The sequence below is a fragment of the Aricia agestis genome, chromosome 18 (assembly GCF_905147365.1).
Source record: "Aricia agestis chromosome 18, ilAriAges1.1, whole genome shotgun sequence".
NCBI lineage: Eukaryota > Metazoa > Arthropoda > Insecta > Lepidoptera > Lycaenidae > Aricia > Aricia agestis.
The window spans coordinates 2,521,492-2,545,857 of record NC_056423.1 but is presented as its reverse complement, the minus strand read 5'-3'; the positions used below and the strand labels follow the sequence as shown (position 1 = coordinate 2,545,857).

The 24,366-nt window shown below is 37.9% G+C and overlaps 3 protein-coding genes across 3 annotated transcripts; 2 read left to right on the top strand and 1 right to left on the bottom strand.

Moving 5' to 3' along the window:
• Positions 1–673: 673 nt before the first annotated feature.
• On the top strand, positions 674–21,519 carry LOC121735914. Its single transcript, XM_042126909.1, has 2 exons — positions 674–754; positions 20,450–21,519. The coding sequence occupies exon 2, from the start codon at positions 20,454–20,456 to the stop codon at positions 21,315–21,317; it is 864 nt and encodes a 287-aa protein (XP_041982843.1). The 5' UTR covers positions 674–754; positions 20,450–20,453; the 3' UTR covers positions 21,318–21,519.
• LOC121735913 (uncharacterized protein K02A2.6-like) lies at positions 10,903–18,796 on the top strand. Its single transcript, XM_042126908.1, has 2 exons — positions 10,903–13,583; positions 17,648–18,796. The coding sequence occupies exons 1-2, from the start codon at positions 13,355–13,357 to the stop codon at positions 18,556–18,558; spliced, it is 1,140 nt and encodes a 379-aa protein (XP_041982842.1). The 5' UTR covers positions 10,903–13,354; the 3' UTR covers positions 18,559–18,796.
• A 1,488-nt stretch (positions 21,520–23,007) lies between the features above and the next one.
• On the bottom strand, positions 23,008–24,032 carry LOC121735916 (putative peptidyl-prolyl cis-trans isomerase dodo). Its single transcript, XM_042126912.1, has 2 exons — positions 23,887–24,032; positions 23,008–23,682 (listed from the first exon to the last, which is right to left on the bottom strand). The coding sequence occupies exon 2, from the start codon at positions 23,679–23,681 to the stop codon at positions 23,214–23,216; it is 468 nt and encodes a 155-aa protein (XP_041982846.1). The 5' UTR covers position 23,682; positions 23,887–24,032; the 3' UTR covers positions 23,008–23,213.
• Positions 24,033–24,366: the final 334 nt, after the last annotated feature.

The following is a 24,366-nucleotide window of genomic DNA, read 5'->3' as shown; positions in this document are numbered from 1 at the left end:
AAAGAGACGTGTGATACATGACAGCAGCTTTCTTTTTTTGACGTCCAGTCGGCACGTGCCGCACGTTGACAATTTAATCTCATAGAATTCATGTTCAATTATGTTTGTGTAAGTGTATAAGTACACATATTTTTCACACAGATGAAAACCAATTTTGGTTATGTTTGACAGCTCGAGATTGTTGCTCTATTCCGCTAGGTATATTAACTTTATGGTATAGACATTGAAAAAATGTGTAACAAAAATAAGTGATAATACTTCAGGGTGTGTACGTGTTCCTTGTAGAGAGTTCACTGTGAAAGTGGCAGCTCTGAAAGCCGAATTTTTTTTTTCACTTCTGTATGGGCAAGGGCCCGAGCGTCACGAGTTTCCCCATACAGAAATGAAAAAAATTTTTAGTCTTTCAGCGCTGCAACTTTCACAGTGAACTCTCTACAAGGAACACGTACACACCCTAAAGTATTATCACTTATTTTTGTTACACCCTGTATATATAATAGATAAAGAATAAAGATATATAATAGATAGCTGTCAAAATTACTTTTCTTTTTTCGTCGTATACGAGTAAAAATAACTTTTATTCTCGCGCAGTCGAAACTTGAACGTTTTTGCCGACGCTCCCAGCACCAGTAGATATATAAAGGACCGACGGAACGTAACAAAATCATAACACCCTGAATTGACAGCCGGGACACATACTGTATAATATACTATATAATATAGTTACATAGCAGAGCAGATATGTATTTGTAAGGTAAGTTTTATGTATATAAGCATTTGATATATAAGCTTTATGCTAGATTATGTATATAAGCAGGTCTTACAATCATTTTTAATGTCAACTTAAAATAATATTCTAAACATTACTTTGATTTGGAGTTTGGTAGCTGCATAAAATTGTTAATAGTAGAACCATTGTTAATTTTTTGAGAAGTCAAAATTAACGCATTATTTAAAATTTTACTTTAATAATAATACTATAATATATTATAATAAATTCACAATACTGTTTTATGTTGTTTACAAAATTTATATCAAGATTTTGAATTCAGCACTGATTAAGTGGTGGAATGAGGGACTAGGGAAGGAAGAAGGGAGGGAATTATAATATGTGTTATTTGACACAAATATAGTTAGGGTCTACGCTATACGACTAAGGACATGTGCTACTATTTTGGGGAAAAATGTACTGTTTATACGCGCACGCTTTCAAATAATAATTGTGAACGAATTTTCAGCGGAGGCGGATCTCTAGTTTATAAAAAGTTTTTATTTTTGCGTCTTCACATTAAGCCCCAATCTCACCAACGACTGTTAAAGTTAACGCTCGAATTAGTATCACGTTACCTGTTTCGTTTTTCTTATGAATGAAAGAGAAGACTTGACATTTTAACAAGCTGTTAGCACTAACAGACGTCGGTGAAATTGGGGCTTAGGCGCCAGGAGATTAAGCTTAAGAGTACTTATGTTAAGAACTATATTTCTCGAATTAGTTCAACCACATTACATTTTTTACGCGTTGGATTATAATAAAACAGCCATTTTTTTACAAAATTACTAAATACTTGGAAGCGTACCTTGTCTCTAAGTATTCAATTTTTAAAGACACGCAAGATTATAATTTACAATTATTGTAAACAAAGAATCATCAAAAAAATTTAAACTAACCAGTTGCGTTATAACTTATAATCTTCATATAATATATAAAATTCTCGTGTCACAAATCACAATTTTAGTTACCGTATTCCTCTGAAACGGCTTTACTGACTTTTACCAAATTTTATATGCGTATTCAGCAGGTCTGAGAATCGGCTACTGGCTACTTTTTATATTGATAAGTGCATTTGTTGAATAAATAATAGTAAATTATTACAACTCGAGACTGACGGCGACCACTGTTTGTGCGACGGGATAGCGATCGACGTTGTCATGGTAACATACTTATTTAGTCGCTTCAATAAAATAATAGGGCTGAAATACTTGATTTATATTATGGCAAAGCAACGTTTGTCGGGACAGCTAGTATAATATAATATTATGTTACCCATAAATAATTATCTATTAACACCACAATAATTATCAAAACTGGATGAATTCAGGCGTTACAATGTAGTAAACATACTTATAAATACGTATATTATTATTGATATCGAGCGAAATTACATTAATCTATTTTTTATTTATTTTAATTTAAAAAATATCGTTTGTTGTAGGATCTCATAATAGTTTATTTTATTTTTATTACGAATTATATTTTGTTATTATAGCGGCAACAGAAATACATAATTTCAACGTTATCGCGATTCTTGAAACAGATGGACGGACTTTCTTCAGTCAGACGGACAGACAGTCTTTAGGTCCTGTACCTAAAAGGATAAAACCTTTGGGTACGGAACTCTAAAAATCATCAAGTCATCGTCAAAACATCTAAACATACAAACAAATTGTTGACTGCTTTCAATGAATGCGAATAATCGAAGGAAGTTTATTAGTGGCGAGAATGCACCAATTTTTGGAATTTTTACACTTGTTTGTAAATGTGTTGTTACAAAGCATTGATACTAGATATTGCCTGCAACTTTGTTGAGTATCAATACGTTGATGGTGCGAATCTTTACTAATAAATGCGAAAGTGTGTCTGACTACTGCCTTTTCGTACCCAAAGCGCCGAGCCGATTTTGCCATAGAGAAAGCCAAAATTACAATTTTAAAGATACTTTGAGTCCCAGGAAATAACATAGGATACTTTGAATCCTGGAAAAATGTACGAAATAAACGAATTTTGGCGCAACGGAATTTTCGGGCGTATTATGTAGTTTTTATTAGACTCCGGCGAAGCAAAAGGACCCTCCTTTTGCTTCGCCTTATGATAGACTTTTCAAGACCGTCCGTTCTCGGTTCTAGCATCACCTCTTTTGTATTCGTTTCTTTTGTAGGCAATCTAAGTACGGCCGCAATCGTCAGGAGACACCGATCAGAATAATCAGGCAGCTGAGCACTACTCAATAATGGAGGGGCGTCTTGATTTTGACACGGACTTTGAATGTTGAGTGAAAATACGGCTATAAGACTTAACGTTGCTGAATAACATTATAATCCATACTTAACTGACTTTAATACTATCTTTGTTCTGCAATCTTGTGAATAAAGAATAATTCTTTATTCACAATAATGCAATAATTATTATTATGAATTAATATTATAAATGCGAAAGTGAGTCAGTCTGTTACCTCTTCACGCCTAAACCACGGAACCGATTTTGTTAAAATTTGGTATAAAGATACCTCGAGTCCCGGGAAAGGACATAGGATACTTTTTATCCCGGAAAAATGTACGATTCTCGCGCGATAAACTAATTTCGGTGCAAGTTTTTAATAAAATTTCAATTTTAACACAATCGGTCCAGCATTTCAAGAGTTGTACAGTTTAGCACCAAACATCGTGAAACGAGAATTTTATAATAAGTATATTATAGTATAGCATATTAGTATGGAAGTATGGATATTTAAGCTAGGGTTAACTCTAACCCAGATCCGTTGCATTGGACCTTATATAAAACAAATGAATTTCACTGTGAACTGTCCATTAACCATTTCGATAAACAGCTGATTTATAATTCCAATTGTTAATAAAACATTACTTGACTACGTTTTCACGAGCTTGAAATGAAATGATTAAAATATAGAGCAAGTTGCTGATAAATTCGTTCGAGTAAGTTCGTATATGTCGTAGGATGATTTGATAAATCCGTGTTTTCGCGAAATCCCTAGAATTTTCGCGAAAATTCGATTTATCAAATCATCCTACGATGTCGTAGGATGATTTGATAAATCGAATTTTCGCGAAAATTCTAGGGATTTCGCGAAAACACGGATTTATCAAATCATCCTACGACATATATACCGCAATAACATTTTTCCACGACGAACTACAATTTTAGTAGCTATAAAGGTTCCCTAGAACATTTTTTTTTATTGATATTAAGCAAATTTTTCGTGAGTAGTTTCATTTCGATAAGATGAACAACTCATCTGCGAAAATTCTCGAAAGTGGTAGCTAACAAAGATAGAAAGGATTTAATATGTCGATTTGATGGTGCTAAATATGAATTGTTCTACTTTTTTTTTATATGAAATAAGGTGGCAAACTAGCAAACGGGTCACCTGATGGAAAGCAACTTCCGTCGCCCATGGACACTCGCAGCATCAGAAGAGCTGCGGGTGCGTTGCCGGCCTTTTACGAGGGAATAGGGTAATAGGGGAGGGTAGGGATGGAAAGGGAAGGGAATAGTAGCTCTTCTGATGCTGCGAGTGTCCATGGGCGACGGAAATTTCTTTCCATCAGGTGACCCGTTTACTCGTTTGTCCCCTTTTTTCATAAAAAAAAATACGGTACAGGCGCGCTCTACGAATATTGCCCCAACCATAGCCCCAACGGAGATGCGGGCAATATCTAGTAATCGTAAAAGAGTTCGAACCTTTTTGTATGGAGCGTGGCATACCTAAAGTTATTTTCGTGTACACCTATGAAACATACGTCAATCGACAGAGAAAATAATTACAAACAACAAATACTCTTTGACAAAATGTCGTAAATGATATCCCATCAAAAACATCGATGATTTTGATGGGATCTCAATTCTTTTTGTAGAGTCCTACTTTTCTCCTTTTTAGTACCTTTTACTACTATAAATATCAATAACGATTTTTATAAGAAACAAATAAAACTAACAATTAATAATAATATAAGCATTATGTATACAGTATTACTATACTACTTGCCTTTCATGACTATCCAATATCCATACTAATATTATTATAAATGCGAAAGTGTGTTTGTTTGATTGTCCTTCCTTCACGGCCTAGCGAAGCAACCAATCGACTTGATTTTTGACGTAGACTTAGTTGAAAGGATGAAGAGTAACATAGGCTACTTTTAGTTTTGGAAAAGTCAACAAAATACGTACGGAAATATCGATGGTACCGGTACAATGATTCATAAATTGCAATTAATGTAACTTTGTAATCTTATACATGTGGGATTACAAAGTTATTCACGAAGTTAGAGAAAGAACACTAAACACTAATTATATTCTAAGTTTGAAGGTTCTATGTCTGCTAGAAGTGCCTTAGACTTTTGGTGATCGGTCAGTCAGTCAGTGACAAAATTAAGAAACTTTAACAAGTTACAGCTCTTAAACTACTCATTCAAATTGAATAAAATTTTAAATATGCCCTGTTTATACAATGCTTGCTTAGCAACTGAAAATTCAGGCTCGTTGGTTTATCCACAATGAAGTTATAGGGGGTCAAAAAGAGCCTGAATTGGTTCGAGAAAAGGATAGTACGGCCGTGCCGCTTTTTTGCTCGACTTGGAGGGGGCACTGCCGTGCCCCCAGATACTTTTTGAAAATTTTCAGATTGTATATATCTAAAATGTTATTTATTTTACATTTTCAAACTAAAATAGCTCAGAAAGTATATAATTTACTACATTTTGTCAAAGAGTATTTATTGTTCGTGAACATCTTCTCTATCGATTTTATTTTATTTTATTTATTTATTTCTTCACAAAAGTATACATATTACAAGAACAAAAGGTGTCACAAAAACCTGAAGGGTTTGTCCGTACACCGGTGCATCCATCTTCAAATGCTCACTAATACTTGTCAAACTATATGTAATTAAACTATAAATAATTGTTTATTAATATTCATATACAGTATATTAATAAACAATTATTATTCGCATATGTTTCATAGGTGTACACCAAAACACGACATTTTAAATGTACTTGTAAGTTTAGGTATGCCATTTGCCAATAAGGTTTCTTGTTCTTTCTAATCGACAAACACATTGCCACACGAAAAATATAATTAAAATTTCGTTCCTGGCAATAATTAACCTGTCAATGCGACAAACAGCATTCGGTTTGGCTTCGTAATTACAACTGTTCAAAAACTAATATTAATGTGGTTATGCACGTGGACGGTGGAAGCAAAGACTGGGATCGGAAGTCAGAAGAAAAGAACTCTGCGCTATTGTAACAGAGTTGAAAATTGAAAACCAAACTTTAAGTTTTTTTAAAGGGATATGCCCGTAAATTCAGTTTTCAATAGTCCCTTTAATAACATTTCTAGTCAACACTATGTCATATAATTTGTTAACGGGTCCCTAGACGATCAATTTTACTGTGCAATATCACGTATTGTGCAATATTATTGACCGTCTAGTATTAATATTGAGCGGGCCCTTTCAATCTTATTGTGAAATAAGTTCTTCAATAAAATATTGTTTAATTATTTGTAGGTCTAGGGGCCCGCTAAGAACTCTTATGAATACTATAGGACAGTCGACCAGGGCCCGAGAACAGAACTGATGATGATTGCAAACAATAAGCGGGCAACTGATCCAACTAAAATTTTGAGGTCTTAGCCTTGTCAAACTTTGACATTTCTTTGTTTAATTATTCCCTTAGAATACTTAATCCGTACTTAGTTCTGAATAATAACAGTTTCAATTGTTAATTCACCTTTAAATTATTTAAAACAGTAAAAAACTAATAATTATACTATTAAGATTTTTGTAGAGGGTCTACGAGACCGCTACGCCGTAGCACCACCGTAGCGATGCTACGCGCTCTACACCGTATTGGCCTTATTCACTTTAGAGGGGCTGGCGAACAGAGGCCCGAGGGCCGAGTGTGAGTTTTTGTTTGACATTCGATCGTGAACGCGTTTGGCGTTTACTAAGATTTTGTATGGGATTTGTACAGCGCCACCTAGCGATGCTCACGGGAGTGCTCCCATGACGCTTCACACCACGTCAGTCTAGCCCCGTGCTAAGGACCTGAAGTACTTGTATTACGGGTACCAGTCACCAGACAACGGAAATATATTTAACGAGCTTTTGGCTTCACTCGCGCTAAGAAGTATTATTATTTACAAATTTTCATCCCCTATTTTAACCCCTTGGAGGTGGAATTGATTAAAATCCTGCCTACGTCATAACATCTACCTGCATGCCAAATTTCAGCCCGATCGGTCCAGTGGTTTGGACTGTGCGTTAATAGATCACCATGTCAGTCAGTCACCTTTGAGTTTTATATATATATATATATATATATAGTTTGATACTATACTCAGGCCATTACGTTTGGCATAATAATTTTATGAAACATAATATTAATTATTATTATCGTATTGTTATATTGTTATCGATAATAATAATCCAATCTTCCGACGACGTATTCCAATCTTTAGATTTGATATATACTAATATAATAAAAATATGAGAACAGATGAACAGACAGACAGTCTGTATATCTGAATCTCTGTCTACCTCTTTAAACTTATATCGATGAACCGATTTTTATGATATTAGGTGTTGAGACACTAAGGGCCTGTTTCACCACTTTCTGATGAAGTGCCTAATAGGCTATTCACAACTTTTTTGGCAGATTCTCCATCCTTGATCTGTCAAGTTAATTGGTGGGTAGCCTTATCAGGAAGTGGTGAAACAGGTCCTAAGTATTTAGACGTACAGAGGTCACACTTTCATTTATAATATTGGTAAGGAATAAACACAGTAGTTTTTAAGAAAAATATAAAAGCAGCATTCTGTATTAAACTGATCAAAGAATAACCTAAGCGTCCAACCGGAAGAAGTGTTTGTTTCAAATAAATTATGAAACAGCTTTTATATTTTAAACGGAGTGGGCGATAAAGGAAATTTTGTATTCATTTTTAGACATTTATTTAATAGGTATCATTATGGATCCATTGAGCTGTCATTATAACCCTATTGAGTAGAACTTAAGGGTTAGTGACAATGGTGGTTGAGAATACCATCGCATTTCTTAGAAATCCGAATCGAAATGGCAAAAAACGAAACTTACAGATTCGTCTTGTCTGTCTGTTCGTATGTCTCGGACGATTTTTATTAATTTCTGTCTAATTTTTCCAATATTTCAAACCTTCAAGAAAAGAGCGTATACCCTCTTAAAAGGCCGGCAACGCACCTGCAGCTCTTCTGGTGTTGCGAGTGTCCATGGGCGACGGTAGTTGCTTACCATCAGGTGACCCGTTTGCTCGTTTGCCCCCTTATTTAATAAAAAAAAAATTGAAAAAAGTGGGGTAGAAAACTCATCGTAAAATGCACAGTTACTGCGAAGTTCCGCAGGGCTAAAATGGTCGCTTTGGAGAATCATATTATGAATCATAATAAAATCGCAAAATGGTCACTCTGCTTTCATGTCTAGTAATTCGTACTAATTTGACATTCGTCAGTTTGACAGTTTTGACAATTCATTTGCTGAATTGATTGAGTTGTGCGGTAGGTTGTGAGGAATTTATCCGCAGCGGGAGTCCCCATCCCCTGCGTCGAATGCGTTAATGCATTTCTCTGTGTGAAAAAAAAACGAAAAAAAAAAGTGAGGAATTGCTAAATGCGACCATTTTAGCCCCGCTGTTTCTTCACTATACTACGAAAGCAGGAGTACAATTCTTGTAACTTTACTTGTCTTCCCATCTTACTCGTGACACTGTACTGGCAGCTGGATAGTCTGAGAATCGAACCGAGATCGAAGGCATGAGAATTAGGTCCCGTATGTTTATACGCTAAGAACATCGTCTAGAACAGTGGTACTCAACCTATTTTATACAGGCCACAAACACGTTTCGGCCTTGATGTCTCGGGCCGCAAGTAAATTTTTTTAGGGTTAAAAAAATAATGTTCCTCAAAATGATTTAAAAGTGTGAAAATTTTCACGATTTTCACGACGACTTTGCACAATTTTGCCAGTGGGCGTGAATATCAAAATGTTCAGTCTCGGCGGGCCGCAGGTTTAGTACCTATAGCTAGAATATCGCGAGAGAACTTAAAAATTAATATTCAATCTAGAATCTAGATTGTATCAGGAACATTATTAGTTTTATAGGAATTGTTTTCATAACGTTTTCTTATTTGAATTTCATAACATTATGGACTGAGAAAAAGCAATTTTACATAAAATTTTGCTGAAATCTTTAGTATTCCTTGGCAAGTATTAATTATATACCTATTATGTATTTATTCCCAAAGGCGAACGCTTTATTTAGCCACTGAACAAACATTATTTAAAGTCACTACTTAACAGCATCTAATCACTAGAAAAACTTACATCATAGTAAAATTTCCAGAATAGCCTGAAAATAACTCGATACCTAAACATATTTTCTTTAAATGATAAAACCCAATTTCAATGTATATGAGTACTATACCCAGAGTAATTTTATTAGACCCTAGATTAAAAAAAAGTACCATCGAGGAAATAGATTCCTATACAGTTGACAGACCAACGTCATTTGGTCGGATCGTGTCAATTCAATGTTAATTAATAGCTATGTCCACACTATGCAGTTTCATCTTCAATTTTCGTCATCATCTTTTTATTCAACTTAAGTTTGGCATATTCAATATTTGAATGCGTCAAAATCCACCCCCTTTGGAAAGAAAAGTGTCATAGCGTCGCGGGCATGCCTCACGTGCGATGTTGACTGCGCTATAACGCATGGCCTTGATGAACAAAAAAAGGCGCAGTGTGGACAAAGCTTATTTTATCTGTCGGCTGGGTTTGACGTAACGCGACCAAACTACGTATGTCCCCCTTCTGCCTAAGAATCAACTTCTCTGATAGTACCTACATACAGTAAACATAGTAGGTGTTACATACACCGAAAACATAACCCTCACGCGCGTATCTATATCTATGCGCGTGTTTGAACAATCCAAGATTTTTGCCTAAAACAATATCCAACTTAGTTAAAGGGCACAACTAATTATAATTTGGGAGGTGTATGTTGTAACGAAGTTAGACAAAATATTATCACGCCCCCAGTGCCGACTTAGATTGAGACGTGCTTCTTAACTTTAATTACTTTAATTGTATTTTTGGTAATTGTCATTATTGTTTCGAAAGGTGGTATTTTAGTAACGCAGAGGAAAACGTACCTTGGGATCAACTCAAAAAACTCAAACTCAATTTTTTTAATTCAGAATAAATTTTTGCAAATATTTTCTGAAAGTCTACATACCACCGGTTCGTACGTATACAATATTTTAAAATAAAGTTTACAATAAGTAAATTTTAAACGTTTAGTTTTCTTAGAATTTAGAAGTAAGTTATTAATAACGTTAAACCAATGTACTATTTTTGAGAGAGCACTATTTACCTCGCCATAATTTGACTGTTGTCGCTTCACTGAAAATAAGTGAAGTGTCATCAGCAAAAAGTACTATCTCATCTTAGTGTTGTGTATGGCAACTTTTTGGGTTTAAGTCACGTTGACAGTTGTAATCTGTGGTTCAGAACACGTGTAGATAAAAGTGTGCAAGTGAACAGAAAAAATCTGAAATTGGTTATAAAATAAAGAACGCAAATATATTAACATTGGTTTTATTACTAACACAATATATATTACTGGCGACGAGAAAAAAAGGCAACGACAAAATGGCTCCAATTGGGCAAATGGAACAATTTAATCCAGAAAAACAGGATTTCAATGATTACAGTGAAAGAATGGAACAATTCTTTATCGTGAATGCTGTGGAAGAGAAAATGAAAGTACCCATGCTCCTCACGTTAATCGGGCCGGAAACATATAACGTGCTGAAAAATTTAGTGTCGCCGAAAACACCTGCGAAGAAAAGTTACACTGAAATTATATCAGTTCTATCAAAGCACTACACTGTGAGGAAGTCAGCCATTGCGGGTCGATACGAGTTTTAAAATTGTAAAAGAAGGCAAAATCAAAGTATAAATGATTTTATCGTCGAAATAAAAAAGAAGTCGGCTTGTGTAATTTTGGATCCTTTTTGGATGAAGCCCTAAGGGACAGGCTTGTTTGTGGATTGTCGGATGAAAAAGTTATTAAAAAGTTATTAACGGAGGGCGATACTCTTTCGTTTGAGGAAGCGGTAAAAATAGCCAGAGCATATGAGACCGCTGAAAGAGAATCAAAGAATATGCAGCCAGAGGTAGCAGAGCGCGAAATTCAGATAGTACAGAAAAAAAGGACAAATGCCACAGTTACATGGCAGAGGCGTTCTCCATCTAGACAGGAAAAGGCTGAATGCAGTAGATGCGGGGGAAACCATGTTGCTGACAAATGTTATAAAAAGACTTGGACGTGTTACACTTGCAAAAGGCAGGGACATGTAGCAGCAAAGTGTTATTTTCGTCCGAGGGACAGAAATCTGGTGAAGAATTTGGAAATAGAGCAACCTGAGGAGGAGGATGTAGTTCTGGGCAGTATTCAGCATATTATGGGTGAAGAAGAGGCTGCCTGGGTAACATTATGACTCAAAAATGGAAAATCTATCAAACTACAAGTGGATACTGGTGCCTGCAAAACAGTCATACATAAAAGTGATTTTGAAAAGTATTTTGATAAAAATGTGCTCAGGAAATGTAGTTATAAGTTAAAATCTGTATCAGGAGAGCCATTAAGGGTTATGGGATCTATCAAGTTAGAGAGTGACGGGAAAGAATTGTATTTGACAGTTATAGATTGTGATAAGTATTTTCAACCTCTTATTGGTAGAAATTGGCTAAAGATTATTTTTCCAAGTTGGCAAAAGTATTTTGAAATTAAGAAAATTGTAGGGGATGAAAATGAAAAACATTTAATTAAGAAATTGATTGATGAGGTAAGAAATAATTTTAAAAAAGTGTTTGAGAAGGATCGGTCCTCCCATATATTAAATTTTAAAGCAAATCTAAAGCTAAAACCTGGGGCAGAGCCTATCTTTCATAAAGCTTATACTATTCCTTACTCAAAAAAAGAGGAGGTCGAAAAAGAAATTATAAAATTAGAAAAGGCAGGTATTATTGAAAGAGTTAAGCACAGTAGGTGGGCTAGTCCAATAGTATTAGTGCATAGGAATGATAAGAAATTAAGAGTGTGCGTAGATTATAAAGTAACTTTAAATCAAGTACTGGATACAGAACATTACCCTCTGCCTCTACCAGAGGACATTTTCACTGAGTTGACCGGGGGTAGTGTTTTTTGTGTTTTAGATTTAACAGGGGCGTACCAATAGTTACTTTTAGAGGAGTCTTCCCGGGAATATATGACTATAAATACTCATCTGGGTTTATTTAGACCAAATCGTTTGCAATTTGAGGTATCCAGCGGGCCTTCTGTATTCCAATGTGCCATGGACCAAATTTTACTAGGATTGAAAAATGTCAAATGTTTTATCGACGATGTGGTAATTAAAGGAAACAGTATTTTGGATTGCTACGAGCATCTGGTTAAAGTATTGAAGCGTTTACAAACATATAATGTCAGAGTAAACATGGACAAATGTCAGTTTTTTTGTAGTGAAATTAAATTTTTAGGGCATAATATATGTAAAGAAGGAATTAAACCTTTACCTGAAAAAGTTGAAGCCATTGTAAGAGCACCAGCACCCAAGTCAGTTACTCAATTGCAAGCTTATCTAGGTCTTTTAAATTACTACTGTAAATTTTTGCCAAGATTATCAGAATGTTTAAAGCCTTTGCATCAATTGTTAAAAAGTAATATTCCTTTTAAATGGTCAGAGAGTTGTGAAAAATCTTTTCAAACTAGTAAACAATTATTAATTCAAAATCAATTATTAGTTCATTATGATTGCCGTAAACAACAGTATTTGACCACAGATGCCAGTGAATATGGTGTGGGGGCAGTTCTTAGTCATAAAATAGATGGGGATCCAATTAGTTTTGCATCAGGTACGTTAAACGCAGCACAAAAAAATATTCCCAGGTAGAGAAAGAGGCATTAGCCATAATTTTTGCAATTAAAAAATTCCATAAATTTTTATATGGACGAAGCTTTATTTTAGTAACTGATCATCAACCTTTGAAGTTTATTTTTGATCCTTTAAAAAGAATACCAGTCACTGCTAATGCCAGACTTCAGAGGTGGGCTCTTTTGCTGTCTGGTTATACTTATGATATTGTCTACAGAAAGGGAACCTTGTTAGGAAATGCTGATGCCTTATCACGTTTACCTTTGCCAGAAGAAGCCGAAGTTAATGACACTTTAAATTTTTTAAGTTTTACTGAAAACCCACCATTGGATTTTAGAGATATAGCATTCCATACCCGAAATGATTCAGAACTTAGTAAAGTTTATGAGTATGTAACTACAGGGTGGCCAAAAAGTATAAGCCAGGAGAGTTTGAAGCCTTATTTTCTAAAGCGGGCTGAGCTATGTATCGAACAAAAATGTATATTGTGGGGAAATAGAGTCATTATACCACTTATATTAAGACCTAAGGTGTTAAAATTGTTTCATGAATCTCATCAGGGGATTGTGCAGTCAAAGATGTTTATGAGAGAATATTGTTGGTGGCCAGGTTTGGGACTTGATATAGAAAAAATCATTGCATCTTGTGACATATGTCAAGCAACTAGGAATTTTACAAACTCTAGTTCATTGACTCCTTGGAAAAAAACAGAAAATAATTTTGAAAGGGTTCATGTTGATTTTTTCTATATAAAATCAGTCACATACTTGCTGATTATTGACTCTAGATCAAGATGGTTGGATGTTCATATTGTTACGTGCTAGGGTTCGAGGATTTGGAGAGAAAGACCTGGTGACTCTCTTGAAGACTTTATTAACACTGCACTAAACACTAAGCCACAACACTTAGCACTAAGTCCAAACACTAATCACTAGGTCCAATCACTAAGCACTATCACTGTCCTAGGTCGTAGCCAAGTCGCAGGTTTCACTGGTTCACTCACTATTGATCACTTGATGTCGCGTCGATCGCTCAGATTGAACTGAACTGCCGGCCTGCCTGCGGCTCTTTTTATATGGCGAGACAAATTCCAGAAATTTCCCGATTCACAACCGTGGGAAATTTCTCGGAGGCTCGGGTATGTACCACAATAAAACTGCCGTCCTTGCGATAAGTGCAGTAAGTTGAATTTAATTTAGACCTTATGTACTCAGTCATAAGGTCTAAATTCAAACACGCTAACAATTAAAGGGTAAACACGTAAACAAACATTAGACCTTTCTAGAAGGTTCGAGTATGTACTTGCGCACCACGTGTCCGTATACCATGTACCGTAACACTACTCCCCTCTTAGAGATGCTCGTCCCGAGCATCATTGTTACTGCCATGGTAACGCGCCAGACGGTCTATGTGTACCACTTTGAATGTCCCTCTTGGTTGCTTTTGAATCCTGTAAGTCACATCATTCAATCGGGTAACCACTTTGTATGGGCCGTCCCACTTGGTCTGCAACTTTGGAGATTTTCCTTTTCGGCGAGTTGGGTTATGCAGCCACACCAGTGACCCTTCTTCGAAGCCGCTTGTATTCGATTTTCGGTCGTATCTGGTCTTCATGTTCTCACTTGACTGTAACCCATTTTCCCGAACCATGGCGTGTATATAGCGCATCTTTTCCCTTAAATCGCAGACATAATCTGGTACGGTCTTTGGTTCTTCCGGTGATCCTCCTGTCAAAAGGTCTACTGGTACTCGTAGTTCTCTACCGTAATTGACATACGCCGGGGTAGCTTTTATGCTCTCATGCTCGGCGGTACGGTACGACAGAAGGAAGAGTGGTATATACTTGTCCCAGTCCTTTTGTTTGTCATCTACCAATTTCGCCAAATGCCTCTCAAGGGTCTGGTTAAATCTCTCAACCATTCCATCAGACTGTGGATGGTACGCGGTGGTCCTCGTTTTATGCATTCCCAAAATTCTGCACACTTCCTGGAAGACCTGCGATTCGAAATTCCTGCCCTGATCGGAATGGATTTCTAGAGGCACACCAAAGCGAGATATTACTTCTTCGACTAGCTTAGAAGCAACTGTTGTAGCTTCTTGGTTTGGTATGGCGAACACTTCGGGCCATTTGGTGAAGTAATCCATGACGACCATAAAATACTTGTTTCCCGATTCCGTCACGGGAAATGGCCCAGCTACGTCAACTGCGATTCGTTCCCACGGTGCGCCAACGTTATACAAGCGCAGGCTCCCACGGCTCCTTGTCTGTGGTCCCTTCACTGCAGCGCAAGTAGTGCATTTGCGGCACCAATCCTGTACATCGTCTCGACAATGTAACCAGTAGAATCGTTCTCGCACTTTCCTTAGCATCCTCTTGACGCCTAGATGACTCCCTGATACGCCCTCATGTATCTCGCGGAGAACATCTGGTACTCTTGCCCTTGGGACAATTATCTGAAAATAGAACTCTCTGCCGTTAGCCTTCTGCCATTTCCGGTAGAGTAGTCCGTCCTGAAGTATCAGACTGTCCCATTGCTCCCAGTACGCCTTAGTGACAGCGCCAGTGGGTGCGACCTCACTCCAGATTGGTTTTATGTCACCCCGTTTCTTCCATGTGATGATGTGCCGAAGGTCGTCATCTTTTTCTTGAGCCTTTCTCATAACTTCATTCTCCATGTGCCCCAAATTACTTGTTCTCTTTGTTCCGCTCCGTGCCTGGGAGGTAACAGTTACCGGGGCTTTCTTCACGTCATCCAGTACTCGCCCCTTAGTTCTGGATTCTATTCGTTTCCCATGATCCCGGGTAGGTGACGAAACTGCTTGCTTCTTTAACTCCTCCATTTGTTCCTCAATCCTTTTCATCCTTGCCATCTGGGTCTTCTTTTGCGGGCAGTTTAGCTGAAGATGGCCCCTTTCACCACACCTATAGCACATGGCTTCAAATCTTTTCCTCGTAGGAGCCTTAACTTCCTTGACTTCTTCAGAGACCTTGTGGATCTTATGGGTCTGCCGTATGTCATGGCGCACAGCCTCGACTTCCAAAGCATGCGCTAATGCTTCCTTTAGCGAGGTATGGTGACCAAGTCTTACTGCAGCCCTGACCTCCAAGTCTTTGATTCCGTCGACAAATCCTTGAACAATATTTGTGTCGACCATCTTGGTGTCGGCTCCTGGATATGCCTTCCTGACGAGTTTTTCAATTTCCAACGCCCATTGTTGTAATCCTTCTCCTGAGCGTTGGACTCTGTCACGCAGTTGGGCACGAAACACGTGCTCCAGGTGTCGCTCCCCGTATCTGGATTCCAGTGCCTCCATCAGGTCTTGGAAACCATTTCCCGTATGTGGCAGTGCCTCCAGAACCGACACAGCTTGCCCTCTGAGTGCAACAGTGAGAGCGGTCAAGCATTGCTCCTCCGTCCATCCGTTTGCGGTAGCAACAGTCTGAAATTGCCGACGATAAGCGTTCCAAGAAGTAGTGCCGTCGTACGGTGGCACCTTTACTCTTGGTCCTTGCGCCACACCAGTGACTCCACTAGACACCGCAACTCCCGTAGTTTCTAGGCGCACTACTCTCTTCTGTAGTTCTGTGAATCCGGTTTTCAAATTTTCCACAACCGTCTCTAACCCAGTAACTCGTTCTTTCATTACGTCGACATCTTTACGAAGCTTAGTCACCGTGTCACTAACATCCTTTATAGCTCCAAGGGCTTTTTCTTGGAGGTCTTTTTGTTGCTCTTGTGATTCTCGAATCGCTCTGATTTCAGCACCGAGCTTGCGTTCTTGTGACTCTATCATTGCCTTTTGAGAATCTTTCAACGCCTGACTTTCAGCTTTTTGAGACTCCTGCAAAGCCTGAATTAATTCAATTATGCTTTCCAATTGAAGAGCCATTTGAGGGGCCGTAGAAACTACGGGCGTAGCAGGATAGATGGAACTAGTCGACGGAGCCTGAGCAGGCGGGGCCCAGTGGGCGGCGCCAGTGGGCGTGGCCTGAGTGGGCGGGGCCTGGTGGGCGGAGCCAGTGGGCGTGGCTACGGCCAAAGTGGGCGGAGCCTGGGGGGCGTGGCCAGTGGGCGTGTCCCGGTGGGCGGAGCCAGTGGGCGTGGCTTCGCCCAAAGTGGGCGGAGCCTGGTGGGCGTGGTCAGTGGGCGGAGCCAGGTGGGCGGGGCCAGTGAGTGGGACCTGTCCCTCAGTGGGCGGAGCTTGGTCCCCAGTGGGTGTGGCCTCCGCAACTCCCCTCTCGGAGTCAATGGCAGCAGCTCGTTGCGCCCTTGTCCTGACACTCCCCTTGAAGTCCTCTCTCGGAGTCAATGGCATCTCCAAATCGCACTTCTGACACCAGTTGTTACGTGCTAGGGTTCGAGGATTTGGAGAGAAAGACCTGGTGACTCTCTTGAAGACTTTATTAACACTGCACTAAACACTAAGCCACAACACTTAGCACTAAGTCCAAACACTAATCACTAGGTCCAATCACTAAGCACTATCACTGTCCTAGGTCGTAGCCAAGTCGCAGGTTTCACTGGTTCACTCACTATTGATCACTTGATGTCGCGTCGATCGCTCAGATTGAACTGAACTGCCGGCCTGCCTGCGGCTCTTTTTATATGGCGAGACAAATTCCAGAAATTTCCCGATTCACAACCGTGGGAAATTTCTCGGAGGCTCGGGTATGTACCACAATAAAACTGCCGTCCTTGCGATAAGTGCAGTAAGTTGAATTTAATTTAGACCTTATGTACTCAGTCATAAGGTCTAAATTCAAACACGCTAACAATTAAAGGGTAAACACGTAAACAAACATTAGACCTTTCTAGAAGGTTCGAGTATGTACTTGCGCACCACGTGTCCGTATACCATGTACCGTAACAATATTATGCAGGGTACAACTGCACTCCATGTAATTACAAAATTATGTAAAACTTTTGCATTTATAGGTGTACCTGCTCAATTAGTGAGTGACAATGGTCCACCATTTAGTTCAGTAGAATTTGTAAATTTTTTGATAGCTAATGGTTGTGAAGCTGTCAAAACACCTCCTTATCACCCTCAATCAAATGGGACTGCAGAAAGAATGGTACAAACTATTAAGAAGTGTTTAGTCAGGTTAGAAAATGAAAATCCTAAATTATGTAGAGAGATTATTTTGCAAAATTTTCTGTTTACCTATAGAAATTCACCAAATGTTACTGGTATGTCACCAAATGAAATACTGTTTAAGCAAAGACCTAGAACAAGATTTGACCTAATGAAACCAAATAATATTATTTCAAAGAAAAGTTGTAAAAAGGGTGTAAAAACAATCATTACTTTTAAAGAGGGGGAAAAGGTGTGGTGTAAAGAGTTGAGTAGAGGAAAAGGATGGGTTAAGGGAGTTATTTTAAAACAATTGAGTACAGTCAGATACATTGTAAGTGTTGAAGGTGTGGATAAATATTATCATGTATCCTCCTTGAGGCCTTATGTTGATTACATGGTCGATTCCCAACCTGATATTAAAAGTGTGCCTGAGTCGAAGACGAGAACTCCTGAAAATGAGCCACCAGTTCAAACTCAAACTAATGATTCTAGCATAGTTAATTTTGAGACAGGAATTATGGATGAAAGTTCTAGTGATGTTTCTTTTGATGACAATTTAAATTGTAGAGATGAGGTGGTAGAGAGTGAGGAAGTAAATGATGAAAGAGTAGGTCCAACTGTGGAAACATCTCCAGCATCTTCATCTCATCAGTTAAGGAGATCATCTAGAGTAAGAAAACCACCTGATCGTTTAGATTTATAAGTTTATTCAGTTATTCTTAATTTACTTTAATGTTAAGTTTCATACTAAGTAGCATTAAAAATATTATAAAACTGATTGTAATAAGACTCTTTAAGGGGACGAGTGTTGTGTATGGCAACTTTTTGGGTTTAAGTCACGTTGACAGTTGTAATCTGTGGTTCAGAACACGTGTAGATAAAAGTGTGCAAGTGAACAGAAAAAATCTGAAATTGGTTATAAAATAAAGAACGCAAATATATTAACATTGGTTTTATTACTAACACAATATATATTAATATATATCTTTAAACGAGCAATTCTTGTATATAAATATATAATTGGAATCTCGGAATCGGCTCCAACGATTTTCATGAAATTTAGTATATAGGGGGTTTCAAGGGCGATAAATCGATCTAGCTAGGAATCATTTTCAGAAAATGTCTTTTTATTCGTGTTTTATCGATAATCCATAAACTGAAAAATATGACTCTTCCTGACATCTATTGGCGAATAATAATACTATTTTGTCAGCAACTAATTGTTTTAACGACCAGCAGATGGCGTTATTAAGTAACACGAAGTCAATGAGTGTTTGCTATACCGAGCAAAGCTCGATCATCCAGGTACTTATCTTTAACAAGATAAGATAATCTCATCCACATAATATTACGTCACACAAAATTTTGATTTTTTGAACCTAAGTTCTTCTTTTGTCAGATATATTTTTAACATGTTACCTTTAACTTGTATTGACCCATGTATTTCAAATACATATTGTATAGCTTTACAGGCTATAATAAAATAATGTTGTGTGTGTGTTCATTACATAGCGCTGAAAAAGCATTTTTTGTGATTTGTATAGCGCCCAATCGTCATGAATTTACGCATACAAAACTAAAAAATATATTCTTTCAGCGCTGCTACTTTCACAGTGTATAATACCTAATAAGTTAATAACTAATGAGAGAACTTATGCACATCCTAAAGTAGTAACTTTTTTTATATTATCCTGTATGCACAATACCTATTAATATGCATGATATTCATAATATTATAGCTTAGTCTCAATGCAGCTTTAGTCTTTAGTATCGTATCCTAAGTCCTAACAAAATTTAAATTTGATAATACCTAATAGTCCGGGTTCCCTAGAACACTTTTTTTATTACTATCTCTCTATTTTGGAAGCCTAAACCACTCTCCTCTATTCACTGTTGGCAAAATAGGAATCCCTTTTTTTACAGAGGTCTTTTTGATTGATTATTCTGTGTTATAAAAATTGACCAATCGTGTTATGCTATGGGTAATGCAAAGACAAAGATATGATGAATACTGACAATAAACTTTAATTTCTTAGCTTTAGTCATTGCTGAGAAAAATTAATATCGCTACAGCCAACGCGAGCGAAGCAACGGGCAAAAGCTACTTTTAAGTCGGGTTGCTTTTGTCATTGCAATTTTATATTAAAAAATCTTAGGCGCACTTGCACCAGTTTAGATTAGAGTTAACCCTGTATAAAATATATTAGATTCTTATTGCTTATGTATTTTTCCTGTTCCGTCATTTTAAGAGAAGGTGATTATTAACGCGAATTCGCTCATGTGAATCTGGTTGCACTCAGAAACGTTTAATGACTCAACTCTATTTTAACCGTTTTAAAGAAAATGTATGAATTTATTAAAGTTAATAATTAATCATTCAAATTCTCTGAATGCGGTGTTATAATATAAAAGAAGAGAGCGTGTTTCCTCATAAAAGGCCGGCAAGGCACCTGCAGCTCTTTAGTGTTGCAAGTGACCATGGGCGACGGTAGTTGCTTTCCATCAGGTGGCCCGTTGTTCGTTTGCCCCCCTTATCTTATAAAAAAACCACGATGAAATGAATACTTACTTATCATACATTTTCTCTCTTCCAGGACCATGGCGCACTACTGGATTTTGATTTTCTCGTTCGGCGTCGCTAGTCCCCAATACATCAACACTGAAGCTGGCGACATTCCTTCAGAACCTCTCCCTTACTACCTCGGCCTTCCCTACAGGACTGACTACGAACTCGCCTACCAGAACGACCCTTACTGCGACCATGACAAAAACGAGCGCACGAGACGAACCGTAGAGGCAACTGATAAAGAAAAACGCTGGTCTGTTAATGCGGTCGAAGAAAAAAAAGAGGAAACTCCCGAAGCATTCACAGACGATAATTCCACCGAAATCCTCAACGCCATGGAGAAGAGAAGCTTTAGCCCGTGGGGTGGAAAACGATCAGACCTAGAACGGATGTGGTCTTGGAAACGTTCGCCGAATATTCGAGAGCCCAGCATGCCTAAGCGAGTACGCTTCAGTCCTTGGGGCGGCAAACGAAGTGGTCAAATGATCTTTAAGCCGGAGACGCGAAACAATAGAATTATCTCCGCTGCTATTCCGGAGCTAACGAAGATAATTTCAAACTACCCACCGGGAGACAGCCTAAGCGTAGCCGGCATGCATTTCACGCAAGACAAGAGGCAATCCATCAAGGTGTTACCTTTAAACAGCCAAATGGACGAGACTAATTACCGGGAAGTGCCTTTTAAAACTTTCCTGGAATCCCTACCCAAGTTATTCAAACCGGGGCAGACTTACTCCAACCTGAAGAAGGATGGCAAGAGGAAGCTGAAGTTTAGCGCGTGGGGAGGGAAGCGAGCTCCGCCCATTATTGGACCGATCTGGTCTCCTACGTCGCCAGATGCGAAGGACGCGGCTTTGGACACGATAGTCCTGCTACGAGACCCTCAGAAGACATAAATGCCCACAACCTAGGTATCCGGTATGATAGTCCAATCTTTAACAAAATGGCTGGATTTGTTAAAGACCACCAATGCAATTAGTTTAATTTGTAATTTCTAACTCCTTCAAGGAAGTTTCCAATAACCCTGTCCACTATAATAACTGTCCGAAGCGAAGCTTTATAGATTATATTAAAGCAAGGGTGGCCAACACGCGGCCCGCGGGCTACATGCGGCCCGCCGTCTGTTGTGGCCCGCGGAGCCGAGCACATTTTTTTTAAAGTAAAAAAGTTAATATTAAAATTACTTTATCATACTTACTATAAAAAGCAAACAAACACTTCTTTTCTTTTAATTTTAAAATAAAAGCTCTAAGTTCTAATAGGAAAAATTAGTATCCAATTTTGACTTTCGATCTACTATGAGTATACATAAAATTTGGTAGTGCGGCCCGGGGAAAAAAATTATACTTCCGAATTTTGGCCCTAGTGTCGAAAAGGTTGGCCATCCTTGTATGTTTTGTGTAAATTTATGAAATGTTATAATGTTAAGAATAAAATATAATATACTATAATGATGTCCTTGATTGTCTTTCCAATTCCCTTAATACTTTAACTTGTCCAAAATAAAATTATATATTATATTAGTCAGTCTCTTGACCTCTGTATCAACTCTCATCATTGCGCCAATCGTCTATCACCTAATATGTCAGTGTTAATAAATCCCTAGGCTAAAAGTAATATTTTGCCACAATGTTGTGATGTATATGTTACGCTCAAAGACCGAAATCGCTCAGTGAGTGAAAAAATAGCTCACAACGCATTGTGGTCACAGTGAAACAGCCACGACGCGTTCTGGCAATCACAAAAAGACCATAACGCGAAATTCGTGTTGTATTTTGTAGTACGCTGTACGCGTGGTAATTCAAATATAATCTTCCATACCTATTGACGATTAATCAATCAAGAACAAATCAAGAAAAACGAATAGCATATCAGCAACGACACGAATTTCGCGTTATGGTCTTTTTGTGATTGCCAGAACGCGTCGTGGCTGTTTCACTGTGACCACAACACGTTGTGAGCCATTTTTTCGCTCATTGAGCGATTTCGGTCTTTGAGCGTAACATATATAATTATATCTTACATTTAAAAATCCTTAAAACTAATAAGAACAGTAGGTTACTCATTCCAATTCCAATCAAAACTTATTCACACAATTCAGTGTTTTAGTAAAATATTGGCAATTACATAATTGTAACTTTGAATCAAAGTAATATTGTACTTTATGCAAAACTCAGTATGTGATGCTACATTGCTATACAGGTTGTTCGGGTGAACACAGTTATCCTTGAAACCATCAAATGAGCCCGTCAAAATGAACAACTTTTTCTATGAGAACAATGCTGGGAACTCAAAAAAATCCGTCTTCATATTCATACAAATTGCCGATCTAGGAATCCATATGGGTGTGAAGACGGCATTTTTTTTGAGTTCCCAGCATTGTTCTCATAGAAAAAGTTGTTCATTTTGACGGGCTCATTTGATAGTTTCAAGGATAATGGTGTTTCAAGGATAACGGCATAATAATTTGGTCAAGACTTGTTTCAATGTTTTGATTACAATTAATAGATCAAACTGAATTGAAAAGTGGTTAAGAATAACTGATTTAAAAGATTTGATCTATAACAAATTAAATAAAAAAGCAGGTACATGGTATAATGGGTAATGTAACTTCATTTAATTCTAAAAAAAATTAAGGATAGTCAATTCATCTCTTAGACATGACAATTTTGATTTAGGATCATAGTTGTTGACGCAAATACCTAAAGATTTGTAATTAAAATCTGACACTTAATTTGCTCTTAAAGTATGAGTTGCAGTCTGCAGATCTTATTATGATGCTTCTAAAAAAATTAAGCAGTTCTCAGTATAATATGAAAACCAGAGTCCGTTTCAACAGGCTTGCTGAGCTGTCCGACCTTCAATTTAAACGCCTCCTCCTCGAAAGTCGGCTGCATTTGTCCACGGCCGAACGACCCCAAATCGCCACCACGTTTTGCGGACGAACAATCAGAGTATTTTGAAGCCAAGTCGGCAAAAGATTCATCGTTAGCTACAATCTGTTTACGGTAGCTCTTCAACAGATCCAAAGCCTCCTCCTTGGTGCGGGTTATGTTCTCTTCTCTCCAAGACGACGGTCTTCTACTTTCCGCATGCTTGACCAGTATGTGGCTGCATCTCACTTCACCCTGGTCTGCTGGAGCCTCGGGGCGGTCCCATTGGGACTTCTTGGTGTAAGTGTTCAGGTAGTAGGTCATACCAGTGGAGCGACTGGTGCGCATTTCCCACCCCTCAGGCAATGGTGTTTCATCGTTAGTCATTCTGGAATAGGTTTTCAATGTTGTGGGTTCTCAAATGGTTTTATAAGAGTGAAAAATTTGCAAAACACAGCCGTTAATACAAGTTGAACGTGAAAAGGAGTAATACAAGACAATTAAACACGTTAGTATCGTAGTTATGCAAAGTAAATCGTAAAGTTTTAACCGGCTACGAATGAGTAACCTATTTTAATACAACAAAACTTACCTGGCAATAAACTGGTACACAGTGAATACTGGCGAATTAAACCTCTGTATTTGCCCGAAGTATATATATTTTAAATATAATAAGTATAAAACAAATTTCAAAACACAAAACGCACTCGCGTCCTTTCATTAGCAATTGACAATTCTACTTCTCCTTCCTCGTCCGACTTCCGAGTCGGCACTCGGCAGTCGTCACAAAGACGGAAGTCGGAGCAATCAGAGGACGGACCGACGGAGGTCGGAGACACAGTTATTGGTTTCATCTGTGTGTAAAAATATATGTACGTATACACTTACACAAGCATTCAGATTGAACATGATTTCTATGAGATTATAAATTGTCAACGTGCGGCACGTGCCGACTAGACGTCAAAAAAGAGTGCTGCTATCATGTATCACACGTCTCTTTTTACCACGCAGTGTTACTGATAGTGACATCTCTCTTGCTCAGGCCTTTATTTCTCTATTCCGCTAGGTATAT